Raw genomic sequence first — 21,074 nt, 5'->3', positions numbered from 1 at the left:
GACCACCATGGCCCCAAAAAAAAGACAAAGGGGAAAGATGTTCGACCAGCCTCATCGTCAGCTGCCATGTGACGACCGATGTAAGAGATGAGAGGGAGAGAGAAGGAGACGGAGACTGGCGACAGCCGTGAAAGAACGGCGTTTACATCTGCTGGTGTCTTAACGAAGAAAAAATATAACCCGTAAAAACAAAGTTTTTCACTATAAATCCTTTATATGCGTGGCGGCTAGAGTCCTCTCGTCCTCTGGCTTGAGATGGCTGCCACCTATGGGTCAGATGATTGCATTGCAGCATTAAGCAATTGGTAATTAAATATAATATTTTTGTCCTAAAAAGTGTAACATTTTGTAAAAAAATTTTCACGAACATTAATTGTCACGCACGAGTCTGTGTGGAAAATGTCAGCTCGATTGGATCACGGGAAGTGGGTTAAAAAACGACCGAAAGATTTGCACGGTCCTAAGCAAGCAAGCAAGTGAACTTAATATAAAGGATTTAGCAAAAAAACGACTGAAAAGCGGGGGTTCAATAAACACACACTTGTAAAACGCCACCCAACCTTGAGGGTTCATAACCATAAAAAGTGAGGCAAAAACATCTGAAAGTTTATGACAGTTTATTTCATTTATCAACCTACCCCCCCCTTTTTTTTATATACGCTGTAAATTACCGTGCACGTTGATACGCTGAAAATAACAAAGCCCTGCTGTGCGGTCGTGAGAGATCGTCTGGCCCCGCTTGGAGGCTGTAGCGGGCATCCCAATAATTGGGGGTTTATACAGGGGGGTTGATTTCATCACCCAGGGGGTTATGTACCCCCCCACCCGCACCCAATGTAATTAACCGTAATCAATTCCCTGCTGCACCCCCCGCCCCCCCACCTCTTTCCTCCGCGCTACCCCTCCTCTTCCATCTGCCTACATCTTTAAGCGTTTGTCCAACCATCTTTTCCATTTTTTTTTATCAATCGTTAAGATTTGTTGTTGTCGGGCCCCGGTTACAGTGTGTGCCGCCGGGTGATGTTTTCAGCTGCATGGGTGGCGGAATTCCTGGGCGCGCTGTGCGAGCGAGAGAGTATAATCCCGCAGACTTAATTTCACTAGTCCCCCCCCACCACCACCACATCGAAAAAATATTTCAAACAAGAGCCATTATGCAAGTCTCATCTTATTTACATTTAAAACCGAATCAAGTTGTGGTTGGGCTTGGGCCGCCCAGCAAAACCCATAATCTAGAGATAATTTAATTTTATTCTATGCTACATTTGACTTGCTGAATTCATTTTGAAGTTTAACTTTAGCCAAACAAGCAATTAGCTGCGTTAGGATACGGAATTACCGCCACTTTATGTTCGTACCTCCTTCCCATCGCTCTATTTTATTTAATATATACGCATCCACCCCCCCCCCCCCACACACTTCCCCGCTGCTGCTTTTAAACTTATAAATACTCGAAGTCTGTAACACAAAACACATTTGGAAAGCCGGAAATCGGGAAGACCAATTTTATTAAAAGTTACACCCATTAAAAAAAAGAAACGAATGTTACAGTAGCGTCGGTTACAAGCGGCTCATTGAGTCCGGGGATGGCTGGGCCAGAGACGCTCACAGCTGTTACCGATTACCAGCAATAATCTGCGTGGCAGCCCTCATTGATATCTGATAGGCGGACCAGAGGGTTTTTCGATAGTTAAAAGGGCCACATTAATAAGCGAATTAGAGCTAATCAGACCGTGTATTTATACAGGAATAAGGAGGCCTGTTTCTGCTGGCGGGTCCCAGGGGTGGCTGGGGGAGAGATGGAGTTGGGACAGTGGCGGTGGGGGGTACGGACATGGGTGGTAGCTGAGTTGAGAGCGGCAACTCTTTAGCAACTCGCACATGTTGTTCGTGGCTTTTGGTTGCTTGGTCGGGTCGGCGTACTCAACTCACGACCCTGACCTCCGCAGGGTTCCAACTCACGACCGTGACCTCCGCAACGTTTTCCCCGAGTGACCTGTAGCTCTCTCTCCCTCCCTCCCTCTCCTTGTGCACACTCGCACACCGCTTCCCTTTGGGCACACTCTCACACTGCGTCCCCGTCCCCCTCTCTCTTGGCCTGCAAAAACGGATCACCCTAAATGCACCCCACCAACACTCTTCGTCGCATCTTGGAAGGCCAAGCGGGGTTTGGACCCCGGGTTTAATACTTATATAAAAAGAAGCCCAAGCATGTGCGCGTCTAGGTCGGGCTGCGTGGCGGCCAGGAGACGGCAGCACTGCGATGCCGTTCTTCGATCTATCCGTGCGAAGCTTTTGAGTTTATTACCAATGCGTACGTGCGGCCTTCCTCCCACACACAAAGCCAGACAGCTCATTACACGAATTGGCTAAATGTCGCAACGCGGGACCCCCGCTGAAAATGAGTTCTCGAGATTCGACGAGACTTTTCTGGGTAAATAAAGTACATTTCACCACCATCATCATTATTATTGTTACAATCAAAATACATTTGCCTTGCCATGCTCTCTCACAACCCAGGTGGGCTGACGAGGGCCCGCAACCCAAAGGGCTGTGACGGCCGCTACGGCAGGCGACCGTCGGCGGGAGCGGCCACCACCCAAGGGGGCCTCAGGGGGGGTCACGCGCTGTGGCCACGTGAGCCGGCCCCAACCCACAAGCACGGCGGCCCACACAGTGGCCCGCACGCACGCACGCTCCCTCCCTCCCGTTCGGCGCGACCGGCACACAAGCTTCGGCACTGTGGACAGTGCGGGCGCGTTTTCATTTTCACTTCACATGACACATCACGCCACACTCACGGTTCATTAAACCGGGGTGCTTAACCCTTGCTGAATTAACAGTTCCCAGTTTTCGCTGCACCTCGGACGGCCTCTGGGGTTTTTTTGTTGTTGTTCTTCTTCTTCTTGTATAAGCACCGTTTTATGTCGTTACGAACGTCGTCGCCACGTTTCATTTTTTGCCTCGAGCGCCCGACCCGACTCTCCGTCCGCAGCCGCCGTCCTTTCTTCTCCTTATTATTTCAACCCCCGATGAAAGACAAAAAAACTAAAGGAGATAATTGTTGCCGTCCTTATTGTAATAGCGTTGTTGTTGTTGTATAGCTATTGTGATTTAGACGAATTTTCCACAGCAGAAGTAATTACTGTGAGCGGCGCGGCTCGAAGGATAATCTTGTTAAAAATAAATGATGCATGGGAGGGCCTTCGCTTCGCCGTGTTTTGTAAACAGGGGTATTTCAGAGCTTCGGGTCACTGTAACCCCCTCGCGATAAATGTTGTCTCAAGCCGCCAAAAGGAAATCTGAATTAAACATCACGCATTGTGCCCGAGCGGAGCCTTGGAAGTTTTAAGAGTGTGGTAAATATTTCGCAAGCCGCTCCTCGCTTATTCTGTGTTTTTTAATCTAGAGGCGGACAACTTTTGCAACACACAGTGGTCCTTTCGGTACAGTAAAATAAAAACAAACATGACCGGCCTGTGCTACAAACAGAATCAACCCCTTCATAACGCTTTAATCCTCAACAAAATCGCAATGCACGAGTTTCAGCCACAGGTTTTTTTTCCCACCTAAGTCATAGGCCATCGTCAATACCGTGAGTTCCCGTTTCCTTCTGGTTAAGGATGAGATCTCCCTCCGCCCTGAAACTGCGACATTTACGGGAATTCTATTCAATTCTTGTGCATGGGAGCAATATGTTCGGGAGATAAATGCCAATGTCAAGGTCTGCTGTCCACGACGAAAGGGCTTCAGGAGATAGTTTGTGTCGTTTTTTTGCGATGCCTGCAGCGTTGAAGAAGCACGCACACAAGAGTGGTTTACTGTACAATCCATTACCGGAGTAAAGCGACGTGACCGATGGGAAACTCTCAGGCTGGCAAATTAAGTTATCTCATCGCGTTGATTTCTGGTCAAAAATTTCTCGCGAACGAGACAGGATGACCGCAAATGCATTCCCCTACGTGTGAATCATACGTTGGTGCAAGTGCAATAATATCTCAAAACTGTCGGCTTCGCTGGATAAACAAACTGTGCGGGAGTAGGAGTGTTTGGTGGGTTTTCTCCGGGCACTCTCATTTCCTCCCGTGTATTATACTTAAAAAAAATAAACACTGGGAATAAATTAATGGAATGAGAGTAAGAGGCATTTGGATACTTTAAACAATCCACTGCACAAAAAGGTCCTGGACCACCATTCAAACTTAAGCCTTCAGTTCTTCGAAGAGAAAGTGAATAAAGACGACTGGCTCTTCCTGAAAAATTACGAATCTCAACAATAACAACGGCAGCACCACATCGGCCACAGCTTCTGCCCACGGCCGAGGAGAATATGGGGCTGACATCACTTGACCGCCAGGTTGGGAATTCATCGTCCAGAGCCTCATCACAGGAGTAGCGGCCACGCGCCAACATCACTGGCAAAACGAGATCAATCGCCCTGTTGCCATCCTGGGTAAGCGTAACAAACTGGAAACGTTTTAAGCCGACGACATTATGGGTCATGGATCTCTGCACGTTTCAGGATGTGGGGGGTGGTGGGGGGCGAGGGGGAGGAGGTGGGGGGGGGGGGGAGGTGGGGGGGAAGGTGGCAGCGCCAGGCGGCGCAGCGGTACGACCGATAAGAGGCCACTTGTCCCGCGGCCCCCGAAAGAGAACCCGCGGTGTCGCGCGTGGCACCGCTGTGCTCACCAAACGCCGATAGCTGCGGCCTTCCACCATCCGAGCTCCGCCAGCTCCCGCACGCCCCCCCCCCCACCAGCTACCCCCACTCCCCCCCGGCACCCCCCACCAACACCGCCGGCACTTCCTCGCCAAACATCGAAGATCACGTTTAGAAAACTACCGGCCGCTGCGACGTCGGTCTGGCAAAATATTTACGCTGAAAAACGCTTTGATGTTAAGAGCGGGAATTAAAAACACGTGTGCGGAAGATGAAAAAGTAGAGGGGGGGGGGTAGGGAATAATTAATTATATATTTTTTAAGCTCTCCGCTTTAACGATTGAATTCTTTGTAGTTTGGCCTCACAAGAGCGCGGCAGCGTCACTTTGGCGGAGCTTTTTTTCGTTTTCAAGGACACGGCACGACACGCAGCAGGCCCGTGCCTGTGCGCTTGTGCCAGGCCGACAAAAAATATCCCCCCCTCCCCCCGTCAGTCAGCAAGGTCCCAGCGGAAGCCACGATGCCCCCAAGCTAATTCTGACGCCTGCCTTTCGAGGCGGCCGCACGGCACGTACCCACACAGGCTTCAAGCCAGATTTAACATTTTTAAAACGTGAAGATGCACTTGTTACATCGCGTACATGTTTACGTGTCGCGGCAGTATTAACGATGGAGGGTGGCCGTGGTGGTGGTGGGGGGGATGATGATAATACGTTTCACAGCCGGCCAATATCCGTCAATGTTATCCGAACGATGCCAAGCCTCTGCAGAAGCGTGCGTTGGCTTCGCTGTCGCGAGACAGACGCATGGATCCCACGAGATTGATTCTTCGATCCTCCGTTGAACAATCCCAGACCGAGTCCCGACGCTTCGCGTTTAACGATGCACGCGCGGCGGGTCCTACCGCGCACGTACGCGATGCAAACCTCGCGCGTGTCTTCCCCTCCCCCACCTATGCCCCCCGCCGCCGACGTTATTCCAATTGTGGAATCGTCATCGCGTTACCGAACAAAAGGCATTTTGACAGTTGGCAGTGCATCGCCCACCCTGTGTCTCAAAGAATGGTTCCCACAAGATGACTCTCGCTCATAACGACAGTAGGCCCTCGCTTTTAACGCGGAGAGTGTGCCGTCGTGACGGGGAAAGCGCCGTCGTAGCGCGGAACGCGTGCCGTCGTAGCGCGGAACGCGTGCCGTCGTAACACGGATCAGCCGACGACGAACTACTTTCTTGAGCTGCGCGGCTGAGCGGTACAGTAATGCGGAATGATACAGTACGTGGCGGTGTACTCTCATCTCAATTCTTTGTACCGCCGTGGGATCATTGCAGGCTGAGTTTACAGCGCAAACGTGCGTCAATAACACAGTCATTCCTCGCTTAACGATGTTTTCGCTTGATGCAGCTCTGTTCGGGAACGCATCTACCGCATCAAACGAGAGGTTGCTGAACTTGTGAAATCACGTCACTGAAAACAGAATTTTTGCCGCGAAATAACCAAACCGTGGGACAAAATCTAGAGAGAGAAAAATGACAACACATTTGTTTTGTGCAGCGTTCGGTAACATTGCTAACTTGAGAACCCAAGATTCTCGGCGGTGCCCAGGTCAACCTCGCACAGTCGCCTCAAATCTCGTGAAAATTGCCGCTATTGCGAGATTGGGCCGGGGGGGGGGGGGCGATATAGAGGGCAGGTGCAGGGAGGAGGGGTGAAGGAGGAGAGGGGACGAGTGATGGAGTTGAGGGGAGGGAGGGGAGAGGAGGCGATTGAGTGATGGAGGGAGCGAGTGAGTGGAGCGAGTGAGTGGAGGCAGTGATGGAGGACAGGCTAAGAGACCCACCTTGGCTGGCCGGGGAGGCTTGTGAGTTTGTGCTTGAGCCCAACTCGTTGTGAAGCCACAGCTGCATGCGGATGAACGGCTCCCGTCCCTTCTGCGTCAGCTTCCCCCAGGGCTTCGGGCGAGACAGCATGTCGCTCACGCTGCCCTGAGAGAGGCCCAGCACCTGGCAGTGCAGGGCGCACGCACAAACAAATCACACACAAAGTACGTTCCCCCGTTCGGCCTTACGGTGCGGCGTTGGGTTTCGGCGAGCACGCGGTTGAAGCCGGCACGACGCACGTCCCGCCACCCGTGGTGATAGCAACACCATACTTTACCAGGTACCCTTACGCGTGGTGGAGAGGACAAACGAAAATAACCGTCCCGACTGGCGGAAACAAAGAGATTAATTTGTTGGATGTAGGAAAATTATTAACCCTTTCCCGTTCAAAAATGTTTGCAAGTTGCAGGGTGGGTGTCCCGTTCACCGCTGAATCTCGGAACGGGCGAGCGATTCAGTGTTCATTTGATTTGGAGAGGCGTCGTAGCGCCGCTGTTTTTAAAGTAGACGTACGTACGCGTACGTCGTCGGAATGGGAAAGGCTTAAAAGGCAGATCGGGATCAAACTGACGGAATAAAGGGGCGAGCGAGGGCAGATCGATGGAGCTTCTGAATCCTGAACGTGACTATGAAGAGCAGCAGCAGCACCAAAGGTGTCTGGAGAAGAATCGTGTCAGCACGGGTCGGTGAGGCCGAGGATGTCGCTCGCCACCGACGTTAGCCGCGGCCGGTAAATCGAGCTCGACGAAGCAGGGTTCATGGTGCGGCACCACACGCTCCTCCTCCCCATAAACATGCCGAGAGTGCTTAAAAACATTCTTACGTAGACAATGAAACCCAAGCCAGGTTCACACAGCGTTCACATAAAGGCCCGCCCCCCCGCCCCCTGTCTGTATGAAGGCCCCCTCTACAGGCTGTCAAGGCCAAGTGTTGTTCGCGAGCGCCGATGAAGGCCGGCGCGGCGCACCAGGGGTCGGCCGTGTTGTCCAACGCCACGCCCTTTGCCTCCCCCCAATGCTGCCGTTTGTACACCGCGGCAAGTACTCATTTAAGGCTGAGTCAACCTAGGTAAGGCCCAGGATCGGGTAATAAGTCACATGCTGCCGCACACGCGTGCTGTCGTGCACACGCGTGCTGTCGTGCACACGCGTGCTGTCGTGCACACGCGTGCTGTCGTGCACACGCGTGCTGTCGTGCACACGCGTGCTGTCGTGCACGTGTCATGCGGCTGGGTCCGTTCCCCCCCCGCAAACGCCTCTGACCACGGCCCGAACATTCACCTCTCGGCCCGTCAAGCTCGTCACCCAACCCAAATGTCACCCACCCACGATTGATAAATAAAAAACTAAAGCACGTGCGCACACACACAAAACACCACATTTGTCTTCTCGTTATTAACTCTGCCTCCGATCGCAATGCCCCGCTTCGCCTGCTGAAAGAGAAACTGTGCGAAATCGTACGCAGGAAATGAAGTCTGAAGTTTCAACCCGAGACTTGGGTTCAGCCGCCGGGTGGATGGGACGCCCGGCGGCCGAGCGGGCGAGCGATCGGGCGGGTGGGCGAGCGAGCGGGCGAGCGAGCGATCGGGCGGGTGGGCGTGTGAGCAAGTAGGCGAGCGAGCGATCGGGTGGGCGAGCGAGCGGGCGGGCGTCACCCTTTGTTCCCTTTGCGTGTTTTTATCTACCCCCCCCCCCCCCGCCTCTTAATGAGCGCTAAAACGCCGGCGCGGAACCCCGAGGTGGCCACCAGAGTCGCAGATTGGCGGCGACGCTCGCCACGGGAATCGTCCGACTCCTGCCGACGGACACGCCAACGAGGATGGCCTCTCTCTGGGGGGAGGACGAAATGGGGTGGGGGGGGGGGAGTGCTAACGACCTGTCCGGGCACGCGCGCCGTCGCTGCGCCACCTCTCCCACACCTGTCGCGTGTGTCACCTCTCCCAGGCACCTGCGCTCACCTGTGCCCAACGTGTAAGGCGCGTGGCCGCACACCTTGTGCGCTGTGACGCACGGCCGAATGCGACCTGCGTTCAACTGTTTTGCTCTTTCGCCGCGACCGCTGGTCCCCACTAACAGCTCCTTTCCGCTGTTCTTCGTGCCATGCACGCCGTCACGACTCTTGCGCTTCTGTTCTCTCTCAGTGGCGCTCTCCCTCCGTCTATGAATGGTTTCCCTCGCGTGCTCACCGCGCTGCCTTCTTTCCTTCCCTGCCTTCACCCAAAAATATCAATATCAAATGACCTTCCTCCTCCCCCAGTTATTAAGGTGCTTAGCAAATCCATTGGTAAAATATTATTGTAATTCGCCCACCGACACGTCACACGTAGTCGCCTCGTTCATTTATTTTAGGCAACGCAGGAAAAAAAATTCCACGTTGGCTCTTTTCTTTTTCAATTCTCATTGTAAGCTCACGTCTCCGCAGACTGCCACACGACGAACGGAACAACTTGCTTGGGTTCATCCACTTCATCCGCCTGACTCTCAACAAAACCACACTTTACTTTCTGGGCAAATGAGCTGCCGTGGGTTATGAAGTTATTCCAGGAGACACCCCCCCCCCACCCTGCAATCCGTTTACACGCATACCCGGTGCACACACACGCACGCGTGTGTGCGCCAACAGCAACAACAGCGGCTGCCATTCGCCGCTGAGTGGCGGTGACGTCGCCGCAGTGCTTGTGCCAGGCTAAGGTGCACGCATTGAGGCTATCACGGGAAGCGTTGAAGGCTCGCAGCCGACAGGAGGTCACGGAACAGACCCAGATGCCATGGCTTGACTGGGTTGACCGACTGAGGATGACCGACCAGATGCACCACCTGCGCTCCCCGCTGTGCCAACTCGCTGCGTTTTAGCCGCCCGTCGCTCCGTCCGCTCGTCGTTTGCGAGCGTCGTTCCATGCGTGCGACACCTCCGTGCGAGTGCGCACGCTCGCGGCCGCGCGCCTCGCTTGGACCTACGAGCTGCCGGGTGCAGGCGACCGCAACCCCCCCTCCGCCACCCGCCCCCCACCAAGAGGCTCCCCCAACGTGCGTGTGCCGCTGTGCACCCCGGCTGAGCCTGCTTGTGCATCCCGCGGTCGCGATTTGCACCGCAATGGCTCGCCGGCAAGATCTGGATACAGCGACATATGGCCTACACGTGTGGCTTACCATAACACCCCTCCCCCGCCCCACCCCCCTCGGCACCACCTGCACATTGCACCTTGTCGCCTCGGTGATATCAGCCCAATAGACACGTCACAACCATCGTCTTCATCATCATCGTCGTAGCGTCACCGTTACCCCAGTGGCGCAGCGTGGGTGGCGTTGGCCTTGCTGGAGGGCATGGGCACCCCATGCCCTCCAATACCCCCCCCTCCCTTCGTAGCCTTAAACCTGGGCTCCCTGTGCAGTTGCACCGCCTACACACGCTCGACAGCTGTGTGCCGCCGGCCAGCCGTATTTTTTTTTCTTTCAGGTAAGGCCCACTGAGCTATGTAGCTCTTTGTCAGAAGCGACCCGGCCACGAATGATAGCTCAACGAAGTGGCTTATCATCACGTGGACATTTCTAGCAGTCAAACACATGTTGATTCTAAATGTGGAGGGAAAAACCGGAGGACCCGGAGATAAATCCAAATATACAGGAGGCATCACGGTCGGGATCAAAGCCACGACCTCCTGTATACCAGGCGAGGTGGTTAACATCTCGCCATGCCCACGTGCATCATCGATTCCTGCCGTGACCCCCCGCCTTCTCAATCGGGAAATTCTGGCCACACGACTCCAAATAGCCACGTGAAGCTTTAATGAATTGCTGGCAGAGGGCCTCCCCACACGGTGCGGGGTCACGGGGTTTACTTGGCCGGTTGAGGAAGGGGGAGGCGTAGACGCTGAAGCGTGGTCAAGCACAATAATACGTGCACGTATTTATATTGCATCAACCTCTGCCGCCCGCAATGTGGAAAACCCCCCCCCCCCTACCCCCGTAGCAGTCGACAACCGCACCTGTTTCATGCACGGCGGCCGCCCATCCGATCACTTTTCCAGGCTCGAACCTGCTTAGCTTCGGAGGTGAGACGAGACCGCTCGCGATCTGGCCATTCGGCGTACGTGGACAAGGGGGCTCACGCTCTCCACCAAATATATTCTGGGTCGCTGTCGAGGCTGCGGCGGGTGGCACGTGACCGACAGTAGGCACAGCCGCAGCGTCGGCGACGAAGACAAACCCGGTCGATGACGAAGCCGCGCCTCCGATTAACGCGGTTGGGCTACGTACGGTGCGAAAAGAAGACGTCCAACGTACAAGCACACAGATGTACGCACACGCCCCGGGGCGTAGCGTACAGAGGCGCGCAGACGCGACGTACGCAACCAACAACCCCCCCTCCCCACCAACTAATCGCGGCCTGCGTTGCCACGTCGCCCCCCCCCCCCCCCCCGTATCGGTGTGGCACCGACGCAGACCCGATCGGGGGCGTTCTCTCCACCCTGCTGGCTTGCGAGCACGCTCTGCAATTTTTAGTTAATTAGCAGCGTTGGTGGCGGCGGTGGCAGCGGCGTAGGAGGAAAAAAAAAAACTCACTCACCACACCCCCTTGTCAATTGTACCGACACACGCGCTACACGGCGCTGGCAAGCGCGCGCAATGCACCGAAAATTAATCTCATCAGAGGCTTCCCAGGATGCTACTTATCGCAGCGTGATGGAGGGGACGGCGGCAGCGGCGAGCGCACGGGGCCGCTAATTTGTTAGCGCTAAAGGTATTAATTTTCGAGCGTGTCCCGCTAACTGGCAATCCAGGGGAGGCACAATCAGCTCGCGCGATCACACCGAGCGCTGGATCTCGGGGTCTCCCCGGCACTCACGACGGACGGAGGATATTTAAATGGCGCAAAGTTGTTTCACTGCGACGATTTAAATAAGGAACGCGGAGAGCGATGGGAGCCGCTCCACTAATTAACCCTTCCCTTGCTGTTAGGTTATGCCACGAAGCACCTAGGTAGGCATGTGTGAATGAATAGCAGAGCAGATTAATACGTGGGTTGGTAAGAAGGTAGCTAGACAGGTAGGTGGGCGGGTCAGTAGATATTTAATTATCAGCAAGGTAAGTACATGGGCAGGCAGGTAGGCGGGTGGGTGGATGAGTTAGTAGGTATATTGGTGAATTAGTAGGTAGTTGGCCAGACAGGTGTGAAGGTGCATGAGTAGGCAGTGAAGGGGGGGACAGTAAGGTCAGGAGGCAATTAGGCAGGGTCGCAACACCGGTGTGTCGATGAATAGGCAGGGAAGGCAAGTGGGTAGGGAGGTTGATAGCCAGAAAGGAAAGCGAGCAGATGGGGCAGGCGGGTGAGGGGAGAGAAGCAATGAGTGTGCGTGTGTCCTTGGGAGACAAAGGTGGTCTGGCCACACCATCAGCCCCGTCATGCTGGCTTTAAAAGGTGCTTGCCAACAGCACTTGCCCCAACAGTGTGTACAGCCATGGGGGGGGGGGAATCTCTGTCTTTTGTGTATGTGTACAGGATACGTGTATCGATGCCAGAGGAGCGGAACAATATCCAGACTGACCGCGTCTCTACAAAGTAAATCTGCCGGTGGTGTCCGGTTGAATTTGGACGCTGCGTCAATCCAAATTGTCTCGTACTCTATTTAAGTTTTGAAAATCCAAATTGTGCGATCGGTGTCGCGCCGCGAGGTGAGGAACCCAATCGGACAGCGGCCGCACAGAAGTGAGTATCACGGAACTACCCGTCAGATCCCTTCAGCACGTCCCCATCCTCCTTACCATGGCGGGAGTAATGTGCGTGGCAGTCAAACCAAGATTTCCACTTCTCAGAGCTTGAATCTATCCAAATTGAGTGCCGCAACAAACTTCATGCGATGTTTTTTTGTTTTGTTATTGATGACCGGAGATGAGTCCATCAACTCCGCTACATTTATAAAACCCGGTCTCATCACAGGCTGGTGGTACCTGGATTCAAAACCAGGATGATTATAGCTGTCAGCTCTCCGCTCACACTTCGTGAATTTGTCCTTTTCTTTTGTTTATCTTCGAGATGAAGAGATGTGGGCGCCAAGGTGGTGAGTTATTAACTACCTCGCCTGGAGTTTGCGTATCTCTCTCCCCGTGGTCGCGTGGATTTTTATCCAGGTCCTCCCGATTTCTCCCTCTACATTTAGAATCGACATCACGCGTTGAGAGTATTTGGCTGCTGCGAAACTTTACCACGTGATAAGCCACTTCGTTGGGCTACCACTAGTGGCCAGGTCGCTTCTGAAAAATTGCTGCATAGCTCAGCGGGCCTTACCTGGTAAAATAAAACCGAGTTTAGTTCATAGTTTAGTTTAGAGATGACGCCAGTGGATAAAGAAAGGGCGATCATGAAGGGGGCTGATGGAGGGGGGGGGGGAAGAGGACGCAGGGAGGGGAGGGTGGAGTGGACACATCGTTTCGGCGATCGCCTCACCTTCTCGCCGAAGATGCGCTGGCAGATGCCGTTCTTGGTGAGCTTCTCCTTGACGAGGCGCGTGAGCTCCGCCGTGTCCACCTCGCGGTACATGTACGCCTCGTACTGCTCGGGCGTCAGCGGGGCGATGCACGGCCGCGGCGGCTTGCCCGGTACCACAAGCGGCGACTGGGATGGCGCGTTCGCGCCGGCCGGCGGCGCTGACGGAGACGGGGAGGGCGGCTCTGAGCCGCCCGACGCGTCGGCCCCGAGGCTGTGGCTCGAGACGACTGCCGGCGCCATCGCCGCCGCGGCCGCCACTGCGTGCACCACCTGCTGCTGCTGCTGCGGAGAGTCCTGCGTCGCCTCGCCCGCCGCCGGCCCCTTGAGCCGGTGCCTCTGCTGCTGCTGCGGGCTCTGTTGCTGCTGCTGGGGCTGCTGCTGGTGCGGGTGGTGATGGTGGTGGTGCGGATGGTGCGGGTGGTGGTGGTGGTGATGGTGGTGGTGGTGGTGCGGCGGCGGGGGCGGCACCAGAGGCTCGGGCCCAGCCGACGGGTAGAAGCGGTACGCGTCCCTCCGGTAGACGGACAGCGGCGACGCCGACGAGTTGAAGTATGAGGACGAGGACGAGGAGGACGAGGACGTCCGGTATTTGCCGCCACCGGTGATGCCGGGAATGACGCCGCCTCCGCCGCCGCCGCCGCCACCCTGCGAGCGGCCGTCCTCCAGCTCCGTCTTCACCCTCTGGATGATGCTCTGCACGAACTCGGCGTGCGACTGAGACGTGGGCACGATGCTCTGCTGCTGCTGCTGCAGCTGCTGCAGCTGCAGCGACGGCGTCTGCCGCCCTTCCCGCTTCACGCGCACAAGCAGCGCGTCGCTGTCCCCACCGCCGCCACCACCGCTGCCACCACCGCCGCGAGCTATCACCTGCTGCCCGTAGGCCAGCAGCTGCGCCTGTTGCTGCTGGTGCTGTGGCGGCGAGTGCAGGAAGGGGTCGGCCAGCGACGAGGCCGACACGGACGAGGCAGAGGAGGACGAGGACGAGGACGACGACGACATCGCAAGCGTCGACGATGCGGTGGCGGCCGCGGCGGCGACGGCGGAGGAGGATGAGGAGGACGCGGGGTCGCCCCCGGCGACGACCTCCGCCCTCATCATGGCGGCCTGCTGGGCCTCCATCTCGCGGCGAGCCTGCTCGAGCAGCGCGCGGATCGTCTCGTCCGAGCCGCCCTGCTCCGGCACCGGAGACGGAGTCGGGTTCTGCTCCACTGCAGACCACGCACGCGCCAAAAAGCAGGTCAGTGTCGTTCGGCGCTGTGATGTACAGAATCAGAATAATGTATTTATACTTGAGGAATCCGATGAGCCATGGAGCTCTTCTTCAGAGATGTCTCGGAGGGAACGCGGGGTCAGAATGTTACAACAACGCGAGGTGGAGCGGTGGCATTCCGGCATCACCTGGAAGCAAGCATTCCACACTTCACGTGGCCTTAAAGTGCACCTAGTCTGGCACAGGTGCTATGATGACGCCACCGCCAACGAAGTGGCAAATAATGGTGATTGCACAGTTCTTGTTGTTGTTGTTGTGCGTGCGTGCGTGGCACGTGTGTTTGTATGCATGTTTGTGCTTATGTGGAGGAGTGGTGGTGTAGTGGTTAGCACACTGCTCTATGAACTGGTCTCTCTCCGTTCGATTTGTGCCTGCTGGTGACATCAAGTTGCCAATGATATCAGAACCAGTCCTGGGCCTCCTTCAATTTCCCAACCTGCACTGACCGGCGTGGTCAAGTATTCTCAACGACCAGCATGACATCCCAGACGGCACGTGGTGCTGTTATTGTTTTTGTTTGTATCGTTACTCCTCTCGTTCAGTTTCAACCGCAGCAAACGACGGGGGACATTCCGGGAACCGAGTCCCCCTTGGTGAACCTGACGCAAGGGGACCAGAAACGGTGTCTCCTCCTCCTCGTGTCCCACACCACCAGACTTTCTCGTGTCCCCCACGACCACACTCTGCCTCGTGTCCCTCACGATGCCGGGCGGCTCCGTGCTGTCTCCGCGGACGGTTCGCCACGGCAACGCCGAACGGCCGGCGAACTAAAAGGAACCTCACCCCGCAGCGCGATACGACGACAGGCCATCGAGCCTCGTCTCTCGGCCGCCCTTCCTTCCTGTGATCCGGCGAGCGCCCCGTTTATATTTAGGGCTCAGGGCGATGCCAGAGGCTTAGTTGAAGCCCTCGGCTGAGCTGCCGAGCCCAAATCGGAGGCGACATTGGCATCGGCGTTGATACCGGAACTTTGTCCTTCCGAAAAGAGCACCGCCCATGACAGCGAACAGGGAACAAGGATTCATATTCTTGGTTCTTTCGGTAAAGTCACGTAGAAGGGAAATAATAAAATAATAAAAATAATAAACAATAAAATTATCACGACGTTTCGACTGCAACACAAGCAATCATCATCAGGTGTGAAATCCACAGCAAGAAAATTTGAGGAAAGTGGCGTTTTTTTCTAATTTTACCGAAAGAACCAAGAATATGAATCCCTGCAGTCTAGAAAGCTTTAAATCAAAAGGGAACAATTAGTTAAAAGACATCATGAAGGGCACCGCTTTTAGCCGCTTGCGCTCGACGGAGGTTATCTCTCGGTCGAGCCGGCCAACCAGATTTTGTACATCCGGGAAAACGCATGGGAACGACCTTTGACCTTTGACCTTTGTACCTTTGGCCGAACTTGAGTAAGGGAGAAATGGGCGAGAGCGGGAACTGGCCACTACCGCAATCGCACGCTTCACCGCTCCGCACTCACCACCCCCCCCCCCACCCCCGGCTTCTCGGTGCGCTTCCTCTCTCTGTGTTTAACTCGTTAACCGCGGACATCGCCGCAAAACGGAGGTGCGTCGTGGTGGCGAGCGGCGCTTCATTCCGCGGGCTATGTGGCCACGGGACGGAGCGTTGAGTAAACATATCGATCCGTGAGCGAGCAACGTGTGTCGAATCGCGCGTCCAAGAGTCTCCACAAGAAAATAAATAAATAATCAATTCAAATTGTGTCCCCGAACCACGACAATTAATACAATTTGCCAGGGTGGACAGTAAGGGTTGAAGTGGGGCGGGGGGGAGGAGGTAATCATTCAATCCACATTGTTAAATATATGTTTGTTAGCTTAGTCAGCAATTGTTTGCCAATTGTGCCGTGGAACCTATGAGGTTGTAATAAAACTTTCTTTGAACTCGCGTGATTGGTAAGAGGGGGGGGGGGGGTCACGTCATGTGAAGAAACATCCCTGGAAAGAAAGATGAGTCCTAGAACATGTTTACATTTTAACTGCACACAAAGGGTGAACTGTGGTGCAGACCATAATGTGGTTAACATGGCGGGGGTGGAGCCTGGGTTTGTGTGAGTTCATGGGGACCCAGCTGACAACCATCAAATCTCCGAACTTTAAATATCATAGGCTCTGATGATATTTGTGAATGCATAATGACTCGTCCTACCGGACGGGTCTTGCAGTGCGCGGCGAAAATATTTATTTGGAGGAGGCCTGCGACATTACTTCTAGGCCACTGGGTACAGCTCTCTGGTCAATCCTCTGCTGGATGAGGGGCCTTGACACGTCGTAACGAGTCATGGGGTTTATTTTACCGTACTTTCACCATGGCAGCCGGTTTGTGGGTTTGTGAAGGCGTGCAGCGCAGACGTGGTACCATAGCAGTGCAGCACAGCGATGGATTTTTCTGCACTGGGCCATTACAAAATAAGAAAAGTGGTGAAGGTGTACAGGAGTACAATTGGTTAAGTAACTATTTCCCATGGAATTAAGGCACACGATGTAAATTATAGTTGTTTACATTGGCTGCACGAGATCAATTTTTCGACCAGTCCTCTGTGGCAACCGAGCGTTATAAAACAGCAAGATGCTGCCGACGCTGCTGCTGCTGCTGATGATCATCGCTGCCGTCGTTGTCATCGCCATCGTCGATAAATAATACGTTGGTTTTTTTTAAATAGCGGTCAAAGCGCGAACAGGTATCTGGTTTCCTTGTAGGCTACAAGCTAGGGCCGTTATCTGCTAAGTGCTAACAATTAATTATGCACGACATAAACGTGTTTATTTCGACATCGATTCCCGCGCCACAAGCAACGAACGCGCCTCCTAATTGCATCAGCGTCACGGCGAGAGTGCGGCGATCGACAATGGAAAGACACTTTTTTTTTTTTTAACAACCGCAATGAGAGTGTGGCTAGAATCGCGATCAGAGAAACCTGTCAGGACCATTGTTGTTGTTTGTCGCTGTTGTTGTTGTTGTTGTCACTACATCGGAGGTGGCCGGGTGGTTCAAGAGCGATTAACTGTTCATCCTGCGCTGCTGAGATCCTGGGTTGGAATCCAGCTTTCGGTCAACCGCGATTAATCTGGATGCTCAAGTGTAGCGAGGGTGACTGCCAATGTGGAGCACTAAAAAAAAGTATGAATATTTAATTTGGTTTTCAATTTATTTGGCTCAATTCCGGCTGCGATCGTTAAGATGGTTCAACTGCCGTCGCACGAACGTGAGTCTCTGTAGCGAGGCGTGTGGGACATTGCACCCCTGACCCCCCCTGGGTGTGCGTGGGTCAAACGGAGCACTTGTAGGGATCTCAGAAGAGGTCTCTCGTACATGACGGGTTCACTAACCCGCTTTCTCCACTGCTGCCATTTCCTGGTCACGTCATCGTCCAGTCGATTTGGAAATTTAACAGGTATACACGATTGACCGATAATTGCCTCCAGAACTCTAGGGTCACAAAGCCATGAACAAGCGTGTGTGTGTGGGGAGTCACCTGAGTTCGATTCCCACTCACGGCCAACACCAGTGACGATTTATCTGAACCGGTCCAGGGTCTCCCGTAGGTTGACTCGGCCTCAAACGAGTACTTGGTGCAGTGTGTGAAAATCGTCACTGGTGAGGCAAAGGCGGCCGGGCGTGGTGCTGGCCACCCACCCCCTCCCTCGTGTGCCGTGCGGGCCTTCATAGTTGCTTAACAGCACTTGCACCCACAGTTTGTTAATGCTATATGGGGGGGATCTTTGTCTCTGTATTTGTGCTAGAAAACGGTCCCCAGAAGCAGATGTTTAATTTGCCAGTTTTCCCCGGGTGGCCCAGGTTCCCTCCCACACGCCAAACACTCCTTAAAGTAGAATTGACCAAACATCTCAATGCGGACCCATCCTCAAGAAGTGTCTTGGAGACTCGAGGCTTTTCCTGAATGACAAAAAAAACCTTGCCATTTTTTGTATCATAAACGTCGGCTCGACGCCGGTCCAACGCTCCGCGTTTACTGGGAATGTTACTGTGGGGAATATGCACCGGCCAAAAACTCCTTGCAAGCCGCGTCTCTGAACGTCAAATGAAAGTGAAAGTTATAACGGAGAGAGAACGCTCTGGGTCTCATCGTGATGCGCTCACAATATACGTACACATGTATGTGCGTTGGAATATTACATTTACCCACGTGTACGAGATACAAAAACATCGTATAACCCTCGCGCCCTTAACTCGCCGTCGGGATGCCTTAGCACGCGAGCGCATCCGACGTTGAACATATTCGTGTGCGAGCGCACGCACGCGCAACCAGAGTGCGCGCATTTGCATGTGAGGGTTAGCGTGCGCGTCTCTCCACGCGTCTCTCTCTCTCTCTCTGTTTTCCTTGGTCGATTCAATCGGAGGCATAACAGATCCTGTAGTGGTTTAACCATACTTGAGATCGAGGGCGTGGTCCGGGATCGGTTCAGATATCCCTCTCGTAGCGACGTGGTCCTAGTGGAGTGGACCTCTGTGAAGCTACTGGACATCTGTTACAAAGAGCTTTGCAGCTCATCGGATTCTTCCAGTGTACATAAATGTTCACATTCTGATTCTTCTGAGCGTGCTAACCACTGTGGCGCCCCTCCAGACCCACTCCCCCATGATGCCATGCTAAATCCCTCTCTGGCATGTCGAATTCTCACCCCGCATTCCCTGCTGTAATAATAAGTTACAAACGAATACAAACAAAACCCCTGCACAAACTGTGCATGTGCGCAGGTATCACCCTGTCCGTACGGCGTCTTGAGACGGGCGGGGGGGGGCATCGCAATTGCACGCTGAACGAAGACAACCTTTTTTTGTATTTTGGGGGTTTTTAAATGTGTAAGGAACGAGCGCGAGCGCGCGCGCGGCCCCCTAACCGCACGCCAAACGTGCCAGTGTGCCGCGCCCGCCAACAACCCAGGTGTTCGCAAAAAAAAAACACACACAACGCGCTTTTTTTACCCGACAGTCCGGAACGGCTACGCGGCGGGCGTTTGTCTTTGTCACCGCGCTCGTCTCTCCAACCTTTCTGGGCCTGGATCTCCTTCTTCGCCTGCTCCAGGATGCTCTTGATGGCCTCGTCGGAGCCGCTCTCGGGCGTCTTGATCCTCGGGGTGATGCTGCCTGCGGGGGCGCCGGCAATCAGGTGGGGGGGGGGGGGAGGGCGCCAGCGGCCGCAACGGCGACGACAGTCGCGGCAGTAGCAGCAGACGCAAGCAGCGCCGACAGCAGTAACGAGAATGACGAGCAGCAGCAGCAACAACAATTATGGCACCAGTAGCAACGATAATAACAACAGCAGTAACATGAATAGCAGCAGCACCAACGATGATGGTACAGTAGTGGCTCCAGCAACAACAACAACAACAGCAAGTAGCAACAATTGCAACGGCAGAAGCAACAGCAGCAACAGCTGCGGGAGGAATTATGTTCTTGAGAATGGAACCAGCGGCAACGGCAGCGGCAGCAGTGCCGTGTGGGGCCGAAGCGGGGGGGGAAGAGAGAGGGGTGTCGGTAGCGGTGATGCTGGTGATGGTGGCGGCCGGACGGCATATGTGGGCGCACCTCTCTGCTTGACCTGGATGGCGCGCAGCGCCAGCACGTTCTGCTCGTCCGAGAGGAACTGCTTCATCTTGAGGAAGGGCTCCTTGCCCTTGACCGTGAGCTTCGACCAGGGCTTGGGTCGAGCCAGGATCTCGCTCACGGAGCCCTGCGTCGAGAGTGTACAAGAGCACATAAAGACAAAGGTTCCCCCCTTGCCCCGTGTCGCCTTAACATACTGTAGGGGCTGTTAAGCGAGCAGCACCTATGAATAGGCTGGAGCGGCACATGCGGGGGTGGGTGGCCAGCACCACGCACAGGCACCTTTGTCTCCCCAGTGGCAATGTTTACACGCAGCACCAGGTCCTCAATTCAACCGACCTAGGGGAGGCCCAGGAATGGTTTAGATAATCCGTCACTGGTGTCGGTGGCCACGAGCGGGAATCGAACTCGGGTCGCCGGCTTCGGAGCGCGGCGCGTTAGCCGCTGCACAAGTGTACACGCACGCGCGTACGCACGCACAGAAAAACGCGACACGTTCATCAATGGCTCTGTGGCCTTAAGAGGAAAATATATAATAGGCGATATTTCGGGCAACGGTCCTTCGTCACAGAACGAGTGTTTTGTCATTTGAGCTTTTGCACCACTGCCGACGCCAGGTATCCGCCGTACAATCTGACAAAGAAACGGCACCCTCCAGAGCAGGAGATCCAAGAGAATCGTTTAAATGGCAGCATCGTTCCGAAACAAGCCACGAGACTCAGCGAGGCGTTCCGAGATAACCACAATGTGGTTATGAGTTGACGGCTTAGGAACGACAACAACATGTAGTGTGTGGTCTTGCCTTGCGAGGAATGCCACCCACACGGGGTCTTCAACGTACTCTTTGCAGCAAATGCAAGAATCTTGAACCAATTTCAAACTACTGCCTTTGTCAGTGGCTTTCCCGGCTCTCCCTTGCCAAGAAGCCCCGGCCAAAACATCTTGGATCAAAGCTCAACACAACTACAGCGGACTTGGCACCGATATTTTCATGCTTTCCAACTAAGTTTATACATTACCTCTGGCCGTCCATCTGTCCGTAACGGGCGGGGAGGGTGAGGGAGGGGAATCTATAATAAACTCTCATAAAAATGATGCAATAGTAGCCAAACTTTGGTAGAAAGTTGTATTGCTGCTATTAGAGACCTACCAAATTGAGAACCATCCAAATTGTGAAGAAAAAGTTGCCCA

At 54.4% G+C, this 21,074-nt stretch overlaps 1 protein-coding gene across 9 annotated transcripts in view; it reads right to left on the bottom strand.

Moving 5' to 3' along the window:
• LOC144933057 (homeobox protein cut-like 1) overlaps positions 1–21,074 on the bottom strand; it is a 198,265-nt gene that overhangs the window by 16,687 nt on the left and 160,504 nt on the right. For 7 of the 9 annotated variants that reach the window (XM_078857540.1, XM_078857546.1, XM_078857541.1 and 4 more), the window contains 4 exons: positions 19,866–20,010; positions 19,263–19,424; positions 12,983–14,232; positions 6,499–6,661 (listed from right to left, as the gene is read on the bottom strand). In XM_078857540.1, coding sequence (XP_078713666.1) covers positions 6,499–6,661; positions 12,983–14,232; positions 19,263–19,424; positions 19,866–20,010 — 1,720 coding nt within the window. The remainder of the gene's footprint in view (positions 1–6,498; positions 6,662–12,982; positions 14,233–19,262; positions 19,425–19,865; positions 20,011–21,074) is intronic. The other 2 variants (XM_078857547.1, XM_078857548.1) reach the window with 2 other exon arrangements.

This window comes from Lampetra fluviatilis, chromosome 6 (genome assembly GCF_964198595.1).
Source record: "Lampetra fluviatilis chromosome 6, kcLamFluv1.1, whole genome shotgun sequence".
NCBI lineage: Eukaryota > Metazoa > Chordata > Hyperoartia > Petromyzontiformes > Petromyzontidae > Lampetra > Lampetra fluviatilis.
Note: the sequence above shows the minus strand (reverse complement) of the source record. Positions and strands in the feature narration are given on the sequence as shown.